General features: G+C 41.8%; 1 protein-coding gene across 1 annotated transcript; it reads right to left on the minus strand.

Moving 5' to 3' along the window:
• Positions 1 to 1,565: 1,565 nt before the first annotated feature.
• Positions 1,566 to 17,843, minus strand: adamts15a (ADAM metallopeptidase with thrombospondin type 1 motif, 15a). Its single transcript, XM_026998464.3, has 8 exons — positions 16,678 to 17,843; positions 10,303 to 10,435; positions 9,655 to 9,822; positions 7,960 to 8,246; positions 7,040 to 7,217; positions 6,523 to 6,698; positions 5,266 to 5,441; positions 1,566 to 4,504 (listed from the first exon to the last, which is right to left on the minus strand). The coding sequence occupies exons 1-8, from the start codon at positions 17,632 to 17,634 to the stop codon at positions 3,691 to 3,693; spliced, it is 2,889 nt and encodes a 962-aa protein (XP_026854265.2). The 5' UTR covers positions 17,635 to 17,843; the 3' UTR covers positions 1,566 to 3,690.
• Between the last annotated feature and the right edge of the window lie 167 nt (positions 17,844 to 18,010).

Consider the following 18,010-nt stretch of genomic DNA (forward strand, 5'->3'; position numbering starts at 1 on the left):
AGAGCTACTCTACTGATTGTTAACCAGCTCTTAAACATGGGTTGCAAACCTAAGATACTGATTGAAAAACATTTTATTGAGTTTAGAATGTGTTGAAGAATCTTTGAATTGAAACAAACAGATGACTGTGTGCATTTACCTTCATTACCCAATGGAGAATCATCAGTCATTCTTCCTTATTAGGTAGTATTTTCCTCTACATTGGCAGCCTGTGCAACACATCAAGAACAATGGGCAGACAAAGCAAGCTGAACAAGATGACCTAAATTGTGCAACAACGAAACTTGCTTCCAGCGTTCCCAGCGCTGCTATTTTGAACAGAACGTGAATAAACCCTGAAGAAAACATGGGAAGACAAGATTTATGGGTGAAGTCATTTCAATCAGGAGATGCGGGACAGGCCAGCACGAGTGAGGTTGTATTTTCCTTTTTTTCCCCCTCTGGTGACTTCCCCTAGCCCCCCAGTCCCCCACCCTGGCTCTGCCCGGCACTGTTCCATCCTGTCATTCCCTGGCAACACTCTGCCTCCTCAATTCCTTGTTTCCCATTCTCTCAGGGTCTGAATAACAGGCCGGGTCAGGGAGAAGGGGATGGTAGCTATGAGGAAGAAGTGAAGGAGCAGAGGTACGGAATACCGCATGTGTCTTCCTTTCCATAGGAACCTGCAAGCAAGGCCAGTGAATCAGACAGGCTTGTTGGTTGTGTGGGTCACTAGTTTGAAACAATGAATGGATGCTCTGGATTGGAACACAGCACTGGGTCTCTGGTTTTTGTATTGCTGAGATCTTTTTTTGAATGGTTCATAAAGAAGGTGTGCTAGTGTTTTTAAAAGCACGACGCACTTCTCAGGAATGCAGATGAAGGTTCATAAGTGCTAAAAAGAGATACATTGAAAGTGGAAAAGTAGGAGTGTGTGTGTTTTGTGCACGTGAGAACATAAGGGGAAAAAAATATAATTCCATGTTATGCTTCTTTTTGACATTCCAAGCTATTTGTATATGGGTCAACAGAAATCAGGCATTTTTTGGCCACTGACATGACAATGCCTTCTGCTTGATGTAATAGTCCCAAACTGCCTCATGACCCATTCTGTCCTGACACAGTTCTCCCAGTGGCTATATATGTACCCTTCAACTAATGAAGTCTACCTGCCTTATAAGGCTTGGTATAGTGAGCATACAGCTGCCACCTTCTAGTGCTTGAAATTTGGCCCACATCTTCATTCTCTCACTTTCCATTTCTCCCTCCCTCCCCCCTCCCTCTGTTTGGTGAAGTGGTATCCTTTGAACATTCTCAGTTTGTGAGACAGGGGAACATTAAAGGAGGCTATATAGATAATTATATGGACAAAGGATGGTCTTTCCCCTATAGTAAACCTAAGTCAGAAATGGCAATATTTCGCCAGTATGTAGCATCTCCTGCACAAGAATCTGCTCATTCCTACATTACTTCTTGCAGTTTAAAGTTTAAATAAAGACTTTTATTGTGTTTGAATGTGTTTCTTTTTACTGAGACATTTTATTGAGTAACCAAAAACATAAATAGCAGTCACAGACAAAACAGCATTTGTTTGTACATGTTTTATTTGGAATAAATACCTTAAATTCAAATGGCAGCACTAAAAAAAAAAAAAGAAACCATATATAACAAGACACAAAAAGGTATTTACATTTACATAACATACTTTGTGCACAGCTAGATGGATGTATACATGGTATACAAGGCAGCCCATGCAGGACATTGAAATCTTTTGCTGTACTAAAGCGCAAAAGAAAAAAAAATGAATAAAACATTCCAAGTAATACAGGAACCATCTTTTAGATGGACAATATGGTTGCTCTGAAGAACCTCACGCACATATATGTTTCACTATATGATGCATTACAGGAATTTTACACTAACCGTGTCTAAAAAAAATGGCTCGCCAGGTTGGAATCAGGCATGAAACTGTACCGCCTCATGATATAAGCCACCACTTCCTTAAAAAGAAATCGGCCTAATTGCAAAAATAACTTACTGTGGCAACTGTACCAGACAGGGCTTGATTATAGCAGCTGCACTTCTGGCTCAATGGAAAGGGTGGTGGAGAGGACAATTATGATAAAACAAAAAAAAAAATGTAATTAATACGAGTAAACAAACAATGAAGGAGGTGGGTGTCAAAATGAGATGAAGCACTTATTCTGTAAGTATGGTCAACAAAGGGAACATGGTGAGAAAACTTTGGTCAGAAAACTTTGGCCAGACTAGTAGGGTGAAATGTTTATAAATTATTGCTTTGAATTGACAAGTAGCCTTTGAGATTTAGAAGAAAAACTTAGAAGAAAAAATGCGCTAACACTGAGATTTTGAGAGGATGTTCTCATCTTAATTTTAGATTTCTGGGATTTATATATTTATATGTTTATATGTCCATTTTCCAGGATCTGTCAGAGTGTCCTCTTCCAGCTATTTATACTCACACTGCAGCATGAATGGTTACTACCTACCTTATATTAAAGTGCAGGAGAGGATGCTGTAGTCATGCTTTTAGCATGAACTAGCATGAATTAGCATGAACTAGCTTTACTTTTGTCTGTGCCATAAATGAAGGGGGAACACCAATTTCCCACTCTGCAGATGACAGAAACAATGTTAACTTTTAGTCAGATTTCTCTGGTATATGGTTTATGTCTGATAAATGTCTGTGTAGTTGTGTACATACTCTAAATATGTCTTTGTAAATTCAGATATAAAACAGCTAAGAAAATATCTTTGGGCTTGGTAGCACTGATAAGGAAGAACAACAAAATAATTAAAGTGATTTTTTGTTAACATCTTCAGCCTATATTCAAGGCAAGCTAAGATAACACTCTTGACCAAGTTAATATCTGACCTAATCTCAGTTAAGCCTCACCACTCTGGCATCTCTATGCTTTTTACATAAAAAAAACCAAAAACAAAACACTCAAAGGGAACATGACACAGTGGCAGCCAGTTCCATGCAGTACAAGGGCATTTTTCTGTGGTAGTTCTTTTCTTCTGTGTGGAATGTGTATTTTTTGACCCAGAAGACTATTAGTGTTGGGGTTGGTCTCTATGACCAGTAATATTTTAAAAGATCGCACTGTAAAAAAGCAAATGCTCACATAACAATATTCTTGTTCTCAACAATAACATATTAAATACAAGCCCAAAAGAGTTCAGTTTGTATTGACCAGGCAAATATCTTTACACTAATTTTAACTAAACAAAGATGGTCAAAGATGAGTCAGTATATGCACGTTTCTGTTGAGTCAATTCTTCAGAAAAGCAAGGGCAATACGATTCAGTAAGATTGCTATTTTGTGAGATCTGGGTCATGTAAATGTTTCGTTAGAGTTAGAGGTAGAAGACCATTTTCAGCTGTGTTTAACCCTGTCTTTCCACCTACTTTCTTGCTGTTCTGTTGTCTTTTTGCTTCTTTTTCTCTCTCTTATATTATTTCTGTTTGTTTTACCAACTTGTACATTTTATTGTCTTCATGTCTTTCCACTTTTGCAGGCAGATGCAAAAACAAAAACAAGATGCAGCAGAACCAATAAAGTTCCGGGTCGTTTATCTTTTTTCATTGTTTGTTCTTTTTCTTTGAGTACACTGTTTGACAAAGTGACAAGTCTGTGGTGGGAGTTAACATGGAAGACAAAGGACTGGGGGTTAGGAGAAGAGTCGTTAACAGGATTTTAATGAACAGAAGTCCAGCTCCTGAGGCTTCTTCATGCCTGCACAGTGCTCCCTCGGCAGGAGCATCCCTGTCTGGGTGCTGCAGTGGAGAGGTCGTCGCTTGAAGCCCTTCCCACAGCTCTTGGAGCATGGGGACCACTCGCCCACCTTCCACATGGGACATGGGTCTCCACACACCCGCATGGCGCTGGGCCTCTTAGCCGGGTCACAGTCTGTCCCAGGTCCCCCATCTCCTTTCAGGCACTGCACCATCCTCCTCTGGAGGCCGTTCCCGCACGTCACCGAGCATTCATCCCACCTGCCTGCTGCCCATTTCCCGGGAGAGGTGTCCTCTTTGGTATACAGGGGCGGGATTTTCTTCTTCAAGTGGTCAGCTCGCTTCCCAATGCTGTCGGACCCTTCCTCCTCGGCAAGCACGCTGTTCTCAGCCCGTGTCCGGCCCTCCTTCTTCAGTGCCTTGTCCTCTTTGCTCTCTCGCCTTAAATAAAATGAGTAGCGGATGCGCGGAGGGGTCATCTGTCCCACAGACAGCACCTCCACAGTCAGCGTCTCCCCCAGTGGCTTGACCGATTGCAGGGTTTCAGACTGGCGAGTTGTGCCACTGTAGCGGAGCAGGCTACCCCGCACTAGGATGTCCCGCTCCATGGCAGACACCACGTAGTTCCCATTCAGCAGGTATTCCCCTCGGCTGTTCTTCACGGCCAGGTAATTGTCATCACTCATTATGCCCTTATAGCCACGCTGGCGGATGTCGACATTGGCAGCTCCCACTGGAAGCATGACAACAAAATTGTATCCATGCCTGAGGAGGGAAAGGATAGTGTAAGTGTAGGTCCTTAAGACTGGAGGACCTATAGTTGTTCTGTGATAAACAGTATCTACTACAGTAGTCCTGTGTATGTGAGTACCCTATGACTGAATCGTTCTGTAATGTTTTGACGCTCATGATTATTCAGAAAGTATTACGTTTTTTGAAGAAATGACAGATATTGTGTGTCTTTATTCCTGGTCTACATGCATTTATTGCATTTTGACATTGGCTTGATTTGATGAACTTCAAGCAGGCTCTGACTAACATACCACTGTAAATCCCTCTTTTAACAAATTACTTGAACATATCAGTACCACTTGAATATCTATATGATCTTACTGGCTGTGATACTAAAAAAATGTCTAAAATATCATATAGAAAAATAAACATGATGGATTTAACAGTGACTGAGTTCTTTACATGTCCATGCTTTAGGTACTGTGCCATCAAAACCTTTTTTACTGCCTCATAGATTGCTGCACTCAGTACGTTGAAATATTAGCCTAAAAAACATGTGTGTTGTGCATTCCCCAGTGTATGCTGTTCTTATATGTGGCACTGTGTTTCTCTGTATTTTAGGATTGCTGACCAGAGCCATTGGAGGAGTACAAATTAAAGGGTTTTGTGGAAGTGGAGCAGAGAAAATTGGTTTGGCTGCCGCTTTCTCATGGATGAAAATGATTAAAAGTGATTAAAACTCTGGCCAGTGTCTGTTTTTAGGTATTCATTATTCAACAGCACTGATTGCTTACATAGGTTTTGTAAAGAGTCCCGAAACCTTCTTGCAGTTCCGGTTGTCACCCCCACAGACACCACACTTATCAAACTTCTTGCTGGAGCCCAGCTTGCCATCACAGCCAGCCTTGGTGCATTTACCCTGGACACAGACTGCCGAGGAGTCTGGAGAACATGGAGTCCCATCCACAACCTGCACAAACAGAAAGGAAGGTTCCACTCCCCTGTAGATCCTGTAAATAATCTGTTTAATAAAAGCTAAAAGCAGAAAGACACTTTGCTGTAAATATTGTGACCATCAGCACAGTGATGAACTCCTTGTATTTGCAAAAAATACTTGGCCAATAAAGCTGGGTTTTGATGCAAATGATCATCTATCCTTATATCATAATAATTGCTTGCAAATATGCAATCAGTAAAATGATTATTTCACATCACACCTAGAAGAATATGTTCTGTTCCCCCCTTGATAAGATTGCCAAACATGGAACACATAGGAGCAGAGCACCTTAACAATTATGAGGTTCTGTCCATTACTTTTTCATTTGAAAAAATTATGGCTTGTAGAATATCAGTGTTTCTGTCAATATGAACCTGATCTGAGTATAATGTTTGCTCATTTCTTAACCATGTATAATGCAGGCATGCCAGCCTCTTCAGCTAATCCTGAATCAGCGATAGTCTGGTCCTATTGGGTTTTGGGACTCTGTGGAAGCTCACTCCACACCTCACTCTCTCACCCAGATTAGTCACTTCTCCCTCACTATCTCCTCCATCATTCCTTTCTTCTCTCTGTCCACACCACCAGCTGGTTTAAGTATAAGGCAGTCATGGAAGAGTTGCCACTGTTCTTCTTGAAAACTGCAGAGCTTACATTTTTGCCTCTATTTTATATCTATAGTATTTTTAGTGTAAACTTGTTTCAAGTTTCAAAGTACATTGTTTCCTTTGTCCAAAAATCTGCTTAACTGACAGGTTATCTCTATGTAGAAAACATGTAAGATTTAAGAAAAACATGCTTGCTGGTCCTTCATAAACTATTCAAGCTTAAATCATTTGAGATATAGACTTCTAATTCTTGACACATGAACTTTTCCCCAAAAACATTTCTAATGTCACGAAGACATAATCCCTTTGCTCAGCTGCAGTTTTCCACTTCTGTATATTTTTTATACCTGCATACCATTCTAGGTTTCCAAATCTGATCATCAAACAGGATGCTTGGAATGTTCATCACAATTGAAATGGACCTATTTTCACCCCTTGCTGCTCACCTTGGGGGCTAGTACGTAGAAATAGCCTGTTCCATTAGCTCTGCATATCAACTTGCACTTGTCTTTAGGTGAGACTCCTGAGTATTTGGGCACCCACACTACAGAGGGTGTGAGGCGATTGGTGTTAAGACTGAAGCCATTGAAGGACTCGCACTGTTCCTCACGAAAACTCTTGCCTGTGTGACAAAAGAAGGTAGAGGAGAGGCATATTGTAAATAACACTTGTTCCCATGAATGGTTTTTAAGACCAAATGGTTTCTTCTTTCTAGGTGGTCCCAGATTGGAAGGTCAAGAAACCAAACCGTAGTCATGGTGAATCTGAGTTTATATAATTTAATTAAGTTAAATTACTGGAACTTATCCCTTAAAGAACTGAGCTCAATGGGCTGCATCAAACATTTGGAACTACCAAACTATAAAGTACCTATTTGGTTCTCTTTTGTTTTAAGTTATAATGAATTTCAAACTAAACAGCACCAAGTTTAGGCTTCTTTGACCTAAGTATTTGAATCCTTACCAATTTCGGGGCATGGGTTGAGGTTGCATGAGCGGTACTTAACCCGCACACCCTGGCAGTATTTGCCTCCATTCTCTGGCACTGGGTTAATGCATTCTCGCTTTGACAACTGCACCCCTCCACCACAGGTCCTGGAGCAAGGTCCAAATGCCCCCCATTTGCCCCACTTACCATCCACCTAGTGAGAGACAGAGAGAGTGAGAAAGGGATTAAGAGAAAGAATGTAAAAAACATGGATGAGGTGATATATTTTGGCACTTAACAACTGTTACAAGTGTCAGTCTAGCAGAGTGAGATTTGATGTTAAGTCACATGTAGGTTCGAAAAATCTCTGCCCTTCCTTTGCTTTATGTCATCACCCCCTTGAAATGTACGTCCTCCAGATAGAAATATGTCCTCCAGGTGTGGTTATACTGCTAAGCAGAAACATTTCTTGCTTGTTTTTGGAAAAGCTTTATAAAAGGGGTCTATCAGACACAGAAAAAACTGCAAATAACCTGATTACCTAAATAATGTTTATTAAAAGTTGCAGAACACAATAAGCACTAAATCATGCACAAGTGCAGCTGTACAGGATTAAAGAATTTGGCTAAATTCTCTAAAGATGATTCTACATGGAGGTTTCCTGCTAAAAGAAATGACACATGCAGTGTTAGCAAAACAAACTAAGTGAATGAAAGGGTCCATAGGAGCATACTGACCAGGCCAGCAACAACACATTAACTTATTGCCATGATCATGGCTCCTGTTACTGCGACAATGAGACTTGATGTATGATCATAGAGCATGTCTCACTTTTGAAGATAGAAACCTTCTGATAAACATGATTGGCAAAATTATTACTTTGCTATTTAGCAGTGTGATTTCACTGAGTACATATACAGCATATCAGTGTGTGTTGTCACATGTCCCATGCTCACCTTTTCCTTTATGACCTCCTGTTTCTCTACACACACCCCACGCATGCAGAGCATGCCATCACCACAGCTTGTGCCATCTGCCCAGGGGAAATGGCGTGTCTGGCAGACGGGCTGCCCACGGGTCTTGCCTGTGCACCACAGCCGCTGGCAGGGTGCCTGCATGAGTGGGCATGGCTTGGAGCCAGTGCCAAAAGCCAGCTCACACTGCCTCTCCAAGCCATAGGATACACCAGGGAGGATGTCTGATAGGACCAAGGGCTTCTGAGGCTGGTCCAGTAGACAGTCACCTACAGGACAAGTTTATGTTATGCCCCGTATACATAAGCTTTCCTTGGGCCATTGTGTTTCGTTACTTTTTACATTGACTTCCTATAATAGATTCTGTTACTTTTGTTACAGATAACCTTGAACTAGCAGCCTTTCATATGGAAAACAGGACAGCATTGAAAGCATAGTCTCAGTGCTTAGTATTTATCTTTCAGATCAAGATGACATAAACATCATACTAATTTGTCACCACACCGAAGCAATCTGGACCATTACCATTAAGGATGTTTATATTTAGTTTTATCGCTTTGGGAGACATTTGATCAAAGAGTTATGCCTGAGGTATATTTGTTCAACTTACATCTTTAGATTCATCACATCAATATTCATTTGTTAAGAATGATGTAGTCTGAGAAAGTATGAGTATTAGTTTTAGGCTCTGAGGTCTTCGGCGATCTAACTGTAAACCCAGTCCTGTAAACCCAGAGATCTAACTGAAAACCCAATGAAATCACACTGGGCCCTTATTAACACAAATACTTATGTCAAAACTGTTTGTTTCTTTAACACAGTTGTAGATTACACTGTATGTGTGTGTGTTCATTGTGTGCACGCATGCATGCGTGTGTGTGTGTGTGTGTGTGTGTGTGTGTGTGTGTGTGTGTGTGTGTGTGTGTGTGTGTGTGTGTGTGTGCTTGCGTGCATGTGTTTGTGCTTGTGCAACTGCTAAGCATATGGCTGGAGACACTATATACCTACATATGTACACACAGTAAGATGCACACAGGCAAAACAGTAAGTTTCAGAGACCTAAGTTTCTATTTCAACCTGCGTGGGAAAACTGGGCAGAACTACACCTTCAGCTAGGGACAGCCAGACCACATTGGGCTGTCTGTTCTAACCCCATCTAATTTCGGACAAGCGGTCTGGACGGCTGCCTGCAAAGAGATTTGCGAACCATCAATTGCCATTTTGCTGAATGCAGATGCAGTGGTTTGTCCTGATAGGCAGAGACTCATGCTCAGCAGCTCGTAGGACTCGTAGGAGCTTTGCAGTACTGTGTGGCTGCCTTCCAAAGGATCATTAAATGCATAAGTCATTAGGATGAGAGTAGGGAAGTGTACTCCATTACACCAAGCTTAGCACACTCCAAAGCAACGACTTTCATGAATGAGTTACCTATTGCTGCTATGTCTATTAAAATTGCAGACAATGTTGCCAGTGGACTACATATGTTCCAGAACAAGTCTATTCCCTGAAAATCCCAGTATATTACATTTTTAATTATCCAAAACTGAAGCATTTTGATTTTCATCATTACCTACCTGTCAAAGCAGCATCTACTTCTTCAAAGTTAACAAAAGGCACAGAAAAAATAGCAAGGTAGGAGGGACCAGACAGAGAGAAAAGCAGGCCACTCTGACTCACCATGCCCACTGTCGAGGAAATCTGTAATGATGGCAGCACTGCAGGGAGACCAAGGGCTGGTGCGGTTGATCCGGATAAGCGTCGGAGACATCATGTGATTGTCCCGAAGCTTCCCAAATACATCCTCACATGCCTTGACATTGTCATGGGGCATATTGAAGACATGGCCTTTGGAGGAGAGAAGAGAAGAGAAGAGTGCTGCAATCATCTCTCCATGCCAATGTACATCAGTCACTTCAAAACCTCAAGTGAATCAAATTCTGATTTTTGCCCTTGGAATCATCAGTCTGCTGGTCTTGGGTAATTATCTTACCAGTGTTCATGGCTCAGCTATGTGAGCCTCTCCACCACTGCCTCCAGCAGCTTTTCCCATTTCCTCCCCTGGCCTTGTAAATGTGTCTACCCAAACTAAGCAACTGTAAAAAGAGCCTATCATCATACTTCAGTGGATTCTTAAATCCCTAATGTCTCCTATGTAACCTAATTTTGAGGTGAAGGAATGTCATGTTTGAGTTGTTCAGCAAGCTTTTCGAGACACGTGGTAAATTATTGGTTCGTGTCCCAGTTTTCAAGGAGTGAAACATTAAAGACCATTTGGCATCTCAAAAGTCAGATTACTGGCCTGTCTGATCAAGTATGCATACTGACCGAGTTCATGCGCGGTGGTGAATGCGGATGGCAGGCCGTCATCCTCAATCACTGAGCAGCTCCTCTTAGGGTCACACATGGTTCCAACATCTGCCATGCCCAGCGTGTCACAGGTGGAGGCTCCACATAGGTCCTGGATCAGACAAAAAAGAATTAAGAGCTGTGCATGAAAGCTAAGCATCAGACCACACACATTCTAACAAGAAAGCCCTGAGTTTGTTGCTGAAGTAAAAGGTTCACTCGTATTTAGAAGACGGCATATATAACAGCATCTGTGGCTAAGGCAAGCTTGGAAAATAAAGTTGCTTGAGTCATTCTATAACAAGATAACAGTCTGAAGAAGACTGCAGCATCTCAGATTTGGTCACTTTAGCCAAATGGTTTGTTTTTCTGAGCAATGATATGAGATTTGAAGTTATACATTCATCAATGTATGCTTTATTATTTCATCATTTGAATGAAATGTTCCTGTAATTGGATATTAAATCATCCTCTGGTTATCACTCTGTGAACGTATGCTTACATATGCTTCTGTCAGCACCATCACAGTGAGCAACATCCTTAGGCTTACAGAAAAATGATGCTTGTATAAAACAGTTTTTAGGGAAATATTAAACAGACTGTGCTCTTTAATTCATGTCAAATAACTTGTTTGTGTATAGTCCCTGTAATTCAGGCAATTTTGTGACCAATCATTTAGACATAACCACAGATTTAATAGTCCAGTCTGGTAAAGGGTCACCTTTGATATTCATGCACAAAAAACCCCGAGAAGTATGGAAATACTCAAACAGAAAAAAATCTTGAGTTGTGGTCAAGGTACATGCTGATAAGTGTCCAAATCATCCATTAGAGCACTGTCTTTTAGATGTCTAGTTAAAGTTTCTTTGCTAGCATTTTGGTACTCCTTGAAGTAATTGCTTGGCTAAAAATGTGCTCTTAGTCCAACGGCAAAAAGTTTCCAGCTGACCTATATTTTTTTACCACATTGTTTAAAAAATGTCTGTCAAGCTTAGCCGACTGCTCATTGTAATAACAGGTTTTCTCTCAGCAGTATCCTAGGACGTAACACCCTCACTGACCAACCCCTAAGAAAAGGATTTATACTGGCTTCCTGCCATTGTGCAGAGTGCACTACTTCACACAGTACCCCTCTGTGAGCCTGTATCCACGTGAATTACAGCTGATGTGTCATTTGAGGGTTAGTTTGACATCACAGCAGCTAACGAAAAGTAGGTCAAGATTGTGACAGGTCTTTCAGGTCAGCACTCCATAGTCGCTTCTGAAAAGGCTATGTAAAATATGTTTCATGGCTAAGCATATTTCTGGCTCCGATTCTTAAGTCAAAACCAAGTTTTGGTCATGATGTTAAAATCGGCGTGACAAATTGTTTATTCACCACAGTTTTCGACCATTGAAAACCCAAACCAGATGTCGGTATGTGAAAAGAAAGATGACTGTTAACAAACACACTTGACAGCTAAAGTTAAAAATCTAAAAGCAAATTTAAAAATAATAATAAGGAACAAAAAACCTTTGTAACAAGTACATGTTTTATAATGGTAACCTAGTTTTTACATCTGCTGTACCTGTCTTGGTCTCAGCTGCTAGTTTGTGAGGACCGGCACAGGTTAATTGAAAACAACCGCTCCCTGTCCTTTTGTTTGAAGAAGCATTCACAAGATCATGGGTCACCCCACCAAAACTGCTCAGTCTCCACAGGGTCAGTGCTTCAAAACCGCTCAGCCTCCACATGGTCACTCCACAGAAACTGCTCAATGTCCACAGGGTAATGCCACCAAAAGCGTTCAGCTTCCACAGGGTCAGTCCTTCAAAACCACTCAGCCTCCACTACAGAAATCAGTGATCAAAGATTTGACAAACTAAGTAGGAGTTGCACACCTACACAACAACTGTGCTGCTGTAGTGCAGTTCACCAGAGCAAATCAATGGGGAAACCCTTCACTTGGAACACCATTGTGTTACAATGTGCATGTGTAGTAGATTCTCAACAGTGATGTGTTGAATTAACACCAGTATCACAAAATGGGATCCTCTGACAAAACTATGTGCCATTTCAATAAACCCTGTTGGAATATTTTAATATTCAACAAAGACTGTTTTTGTGTCTTAGCTGGTCCCTTGTGACCAGCCATACAAAAAAGATAAGTTAGATTAATTAGATTTAAAAAGTGTGTGAGGCCTTGTGGCTCAGGGGGCCATCAAAGCTGTGGAGTAATGTGTTTTCTGAGAGGAGTGGGTGTCAGCAAAAGATGACCACCTGAATTTATGAAGATGTAAATAGGTTTCACATGACGTTTATGAAGAGTATATTAAATATGATACTCCCTGAACATCAGTGGGGAGGTGTGAGCACTGATTAGATGCTTTTCTGTGAACGTGTATTGTCTCTCTCCCTTTCAGACATCTCCAGGTCGGCAAAACCTCTTCACTACTGGGAAAAGTGAAGGAGGGGGGCTCTCTTCTCTCTTGACCCAATTGGCTCCCAGCAGAGAAAACATATGACTTTCATTACCCCTTTTATTAAATACAAACTGTTCCATGTGTGCATCTCTCCCCCTCGTTGTCTCTTAATTTCTGTTTGTTTTATTTTCTGCTGTGATCTATTTAACTCTATCCCTTCTTTTAAACACCTTCCAGTCATTATATATTGCCTATTATTCTGGTAACATGCCCATTACACAACAGTAATAAACTGTTAAGAAGAGGTCCATCTGTCAGCAGTGCTTTTACAGAAATGTACTTCTGCAAATATGAGTTAAATCAAGTCTGAGCTCATTGCCTTATGGTTATATAGGACTTGGAGCTCAGTAAATCTATTGTGAGTCATCAATGTAATGGCAAGATTACATATTCCATGTAACCATCGCAGGGTCTCTCTGAATCATTCTGGAAGTCCCCCTCGTGGATAGTTGCCCAGTAACAGTTTTTGTTCTGTTTTTATTAAAAAAAAACAAAACCAGGAGCAGGCTTGTGTGACATAAGACATAATGGATCATATTCTTTGCTGCAATGCTTGGGAAAATGTTAACCAATCACTTTAAAGCAATCAAGCTCTGTGGCCAGCCCTGTGAGTGACTGGATATGCCAGCTGTGATGCTCAACTAAGGTTCCCTAAATTCAGATTATGTGCTAGCCCACTGGCATTCACAGATGCGGTAGAGATGTAAGTACTAATATCAACAAAAAACACCTGATTATATTGGAGAAACTGCTACATTGCTGATGTAGAAGCTAGTTATATCCACAGTTACTTTTATCAGAATTTATCACAAATAATCATTTGTGCACCATTGCAGGAGCACATTTACTAAGTGGGCTAGCCGTGCTAAACATTTGGAAGTTACTGCACTTGCCGAGAACCAGAAGAGTAAACTGCACACAACACTGGTTTCCTGAATGCTGAGAGCGACAGCCCACAAGTGTGAGGTAGGAAGCTGTAAAAATGTGCTGGATGGGAAGAGGGAACAAATCGGAAGAAATCTAGCAGCACCTCAGAGAGATATTTCCCCCAGGACTGAACTTGGGAGGGGCCTCATACAGCAGGTGGGCCTTAACGAGGTCAGATTTAGGTGTCTCTTTCCCCCCTTTAGTAATGGGAAACACTCTTGTTCTGAAGCAAGGGGATGGAGGGGTAGAAGGGGTCTAGGAGAGAGGGAGGGAGCCCGATCATTCCCAGCTGGAAGTGCGGTTAAGAGAAGAGCCCTTCGAAATTGGACACTTCTTCATGTTTCATCTGTTATATCCCTGCATTAAAGCCTTTTCCCCAGTTGTATAGCTCACCCAAGCTTCAATAAGAGAGCAAATGGAAATATATGAAGTGTTTGGCCAATGTGCATTGAGAACCAAGTAATAAGTCTCATTTTCCTTCAAATTAGTTATTTGACTGATTTTATTATGCCCATCACAATTTCCTCTTGTTGTGGGTGGCTGTACAAAGCATTTCGTTGTCTCAGTGCAGTAATGGCGCTCATGAAGGAAATAAGGAAATAAGGTCCCAAACATGACAGGATCCATGCTATGACATAACCTTTACCGTGACATCATCAGAATGACATAAGGCAGTAGCTGCAGTGAAAGAAGTGTCGCTTTTCTGATTGGATTGCATGGCCAGAGCTCTCCCCGTGGAACTGAGCCTGGGCCGGTTCTCCTGTCCACCTGTTTAAGTCATTCAGGGAGTAATGTGAGCTTGCGAGGTGCTTTACCTCGGGGTGAGATCTGGAGAGGATCAGTACTTTTGCTCCGCAGGGTCTTGCTGTAGAATAAGATGTGCTGCAAACTGGAATTTAAGGACTAGTTCTGAAGGAGGTTTTAAGGTGATTTCAGGTTTTCCAATGGTTGAAAATTGCCCTTACTTTGTATTCTTAGTGCACTGACACTAATTCATAGTTGCATTTTCATAATTTTTTTAAATGTATGCAGCATCATTCACCTTCTAACTTAAAAAGGTGCTTACAACATGACTGCACACAGCTGTCTGTAACCTCAGACCCCACTCCTCTAGACTATGGCAGGGTACACAGAAATTTGTTGGAGTGGGTTGAGGATGAAGCACATAGCAGTTGTGCCCATGATGGTTACAGTATATGCCAGAATAGCTTTGTGTTTATGAATGCTATCAACTAGATTTACCTTAAACAAGGAAAACACTGATTAATGCGAAGTAATGCAGATGTCCACTGGTCTACCTGTTGGACTACATTATATTCTATGGACTTTTCACTTATTTATCCAACTGTATGTTTCACCATCTGTCCTTTTGTCCATCTATCCAGCAAGACAACCAACCAACCATTCTATCCAGCCACCTACCCACTAGTTAATACATGCATCCATAAATCCCTCTATTTATGCACCTTTCTATCTATCCTCATCCTCTTTCATTTCTGAGTGACTGCACTCTCAGCCGAAACAGCCCCCCCCCCCCCCCCACACACACGCTTCTCTCCCCACCTCCCCACCCTCCGTGCCTGTAGAACATCTCTGCGCTCCTGCGACCCAAGTGCAGCAAGTGCAGGAATGTAGGGGAGGGTCTGTGCATTCTGGAACCCACAACCCTGCTCTCTTCCCCGCGCCAACTCTCCGGGCCTGGGGCCGAGGTCCTGCAAGGCTTGCCGGGCTGGGACGGTCAACTCAGGCCATATGTGACTCAGAAGAGCTTACAGGGGGGAAAAAACTTTGCCCATTTTGGATTGTGAGGCGCTGGCCAGACGCCCGCACATGTGGGTGTTCCCAAGCAACAGCTGACAGAGAATACTGAGTTCAGTTGAGTTTGTTAGAGGTGAATCAGTGCAAAAGCTAATGTTTCTGTATGTGTTTGCTTAAACACAAACCACTGAGGTTAAAAACTCAAGCACAAACTTTTTTTACCATGCTTTAATTGTCTCTGTTTCTGTAAATGTGAATAGGCCTACATGAAATGAAATGAAGCTATACTACAATAGGGTAAATTATAACCGTAAACAAATCCTCATATGTCTTCTATTTATGTCAGTGCATATTAAAGGATAAAGATGCTTACTGAAGGTACAGCCTCTACAATAGAGCGCTTGATACTCAACTTCCTGTTAACCAATCACTACCAGTTACCCCATCTACCACCACAGTTGCACACCAGTCTACCACATAGGCCCTGGCATCTTCCTTTCCATGTAATCTTGTGGTGGGTTATTACTTCATTTAAAGCAACTCCCCTAAATATCAGATCAGCAGTTTAATAATTGTGTTGTGCCTGATCTTGATCTACTGTGTGTGGTGATTTGTGTATGTTTCTCTGGTCAGTGCACACATTCCAACTCACACTCATTTTCCAACAAGGGGCAGTACCCTTGGTCATAGCTGACCCTTAACTATAACAACATCACATAAAACCAATGTGGTGCACCAAGGGACTGGAGGTTAACTAAGGATGCTGAACTTGTTCAGTTCTTGTTGTCCTCTGTACAGTTACACAGAGAAAACACTTCAGTTATAAGAATGGCATTATACCACTTTTTTGTTTGCTTATTTTCCTGGAAGTACACACTGTCTACTTAACACTGTCGATGGACACTGTATTTAGAATTGGCATATCAGATGATCCTGTATGATGCTTTTAGTAATCGTATGTTTTTTTTCGTGGTTAAGAATACACCCAAACTGCAGGTTTTTAAAGTTTACACTGGGTGGACACATCATGTAGAGAAGTTCGTAATCTTAAAGGTCATAAATGGTACTTAAATGTCTTTGCTTTTTGGATACATTGTCCGCAGTATCGTACCGTATTTTAAAACGTCTTTATATTACATACGTTCTGGGTTCACCCCCACTTTCTAATGGATTGCCTCCTTTTGACGTAATATGGATTACTCTTACCTGTTTCGTGAAAAGAATGGCCGTGTCCCAATACTCCGGATGCTTGTCGTTGTTTTTGTTCATTTTCTTCTGCCAGGTGCAGAAATTACGTAGGGTCATCGCTGCGTTGCCGGACACTTTGGGACCTTTGTCTTCCTCGTTAATCACCATAAACTTGACGACCACGACGCTTATAGAGTTGAGAATGCTCGGGTGCTTGTAAAGCCGCGCTGCCACTGACATTAGGGTCAATAGGTAATGTTTAAGATCTTCGCCATGGAATTTAGCCATGGACTCGTCGGCAACTATCAGTGTTTCCACATATCGAGGGACCGAGACGAATCTTTTGGACCGACTTCTCAAGACAGATTCAGTCATGTTTTTCATGTGCAGTTCCTTAAGTTGTTGAAACTTTTCCAAAGACCGAGCGACGGTTTGTGTCATACCACTGTCCACGCCGCACCGGGACGTGGAGTTAGAGCTTAGGTTGGCGTTGGACCGCCGTCGGATGACATGCGCGTTCTCTGCGCTCCAGCGAGCCCCCGAAGTCGTGTTGTTAGAAAACGGATTGATGAAATATTCCCAGCCGTCATAACCAAATGCACCTTGTAAGCCTTTGCATAAACTAAGAGCTGCATATGAAAACGGGTCAGAATTCACGTCACCCGCATAGAAACACCGGCTCAGGTCTGTGCTGTCAGCTGAATTTGGAGCATTGGAGACGATATGCGTCGACAGAGTAGGTGCCATGAAGCTGGCATCTGGATGCAACTCAAGAACAAAATCCTGATCAAATGCGCTAATTTTAAAAGCCACCTTTTGTGGTAATTTACCGATCTTAGAATCGACGAAATTATTTGCAAATTGATTAGTGTCTAATCTGACTGGAACGCACAACTGACTCTGCATGGAACGAACAGTTTCGTATTTCATAAGTAAAACATTTGCAAAAAGAACAGTCCTTACGAATACAAACATGATTGTTTGCAATGTTTGTGTGGACCAGAAAGTGATTTAGTCAGTGAGTATCTCGAAATTAGCGATGGGAGTCTATTGATAATCCAAAACGCGACGGTCTAAAATGTGGCTTGTGCGCGTCCGCTCAGTGCGAGATCCGCAAGTATATGATCCATTCCCTTCTTCTACCTGTATGCTCAATTGTCTCTCCTGATCTGTCGTCTTTAAGGGCACACGTCATGTGTAAACACAGAACGCCTGTAATCAGGCTTCGCTCATTGGGTATGCCTCTCAGTTCACATCATCTCTCTGCACAAGCAGGGTTTCCCTCCCACTCTTCCTGCATTTGCGCGGGCGAACATTGTGCTCTCTTCTATCCAAATACTAAGACAAGGAA

The sequence above is a fragment of the Electrophorus electricus genome, chromosome 8, assembly GCF_041902795.1.
Source record: "Electrophorus electricus isolate QZ-2024a chromosome 8, ASM4190279v1, whole genome shotgun sequence".
NCBI lineage: Eukaryota > Metazoa > Chordata > Actinopteri > Gymnotiformes > Gymnotidae > Electrophorus > Electrophorus electricus.

Coding starts and splice junctions, on each gene's coding strand:
- adamts15a (XM_026998464.3), bottom strand. CDS start 17,634: ATGTTTGTATTCGTAAGGACTGTTCTTTTTGCAAATGTTTTACTTATG. Junction 7,218..7,959: donor AGGAGGTCATAAAGGAAAAG/GTGAGCATGGGA, acceptor GTCTCTCACTAG/GTGGATGGTAAGTGGGGCAA. Junction 6,699..7,039: donor CAACCCATGCCCCGAAATTG/GTAAGGATTCAA, acceptor TTTGTCACACAG/GCAAGAGTTTTCGTGAGGAA.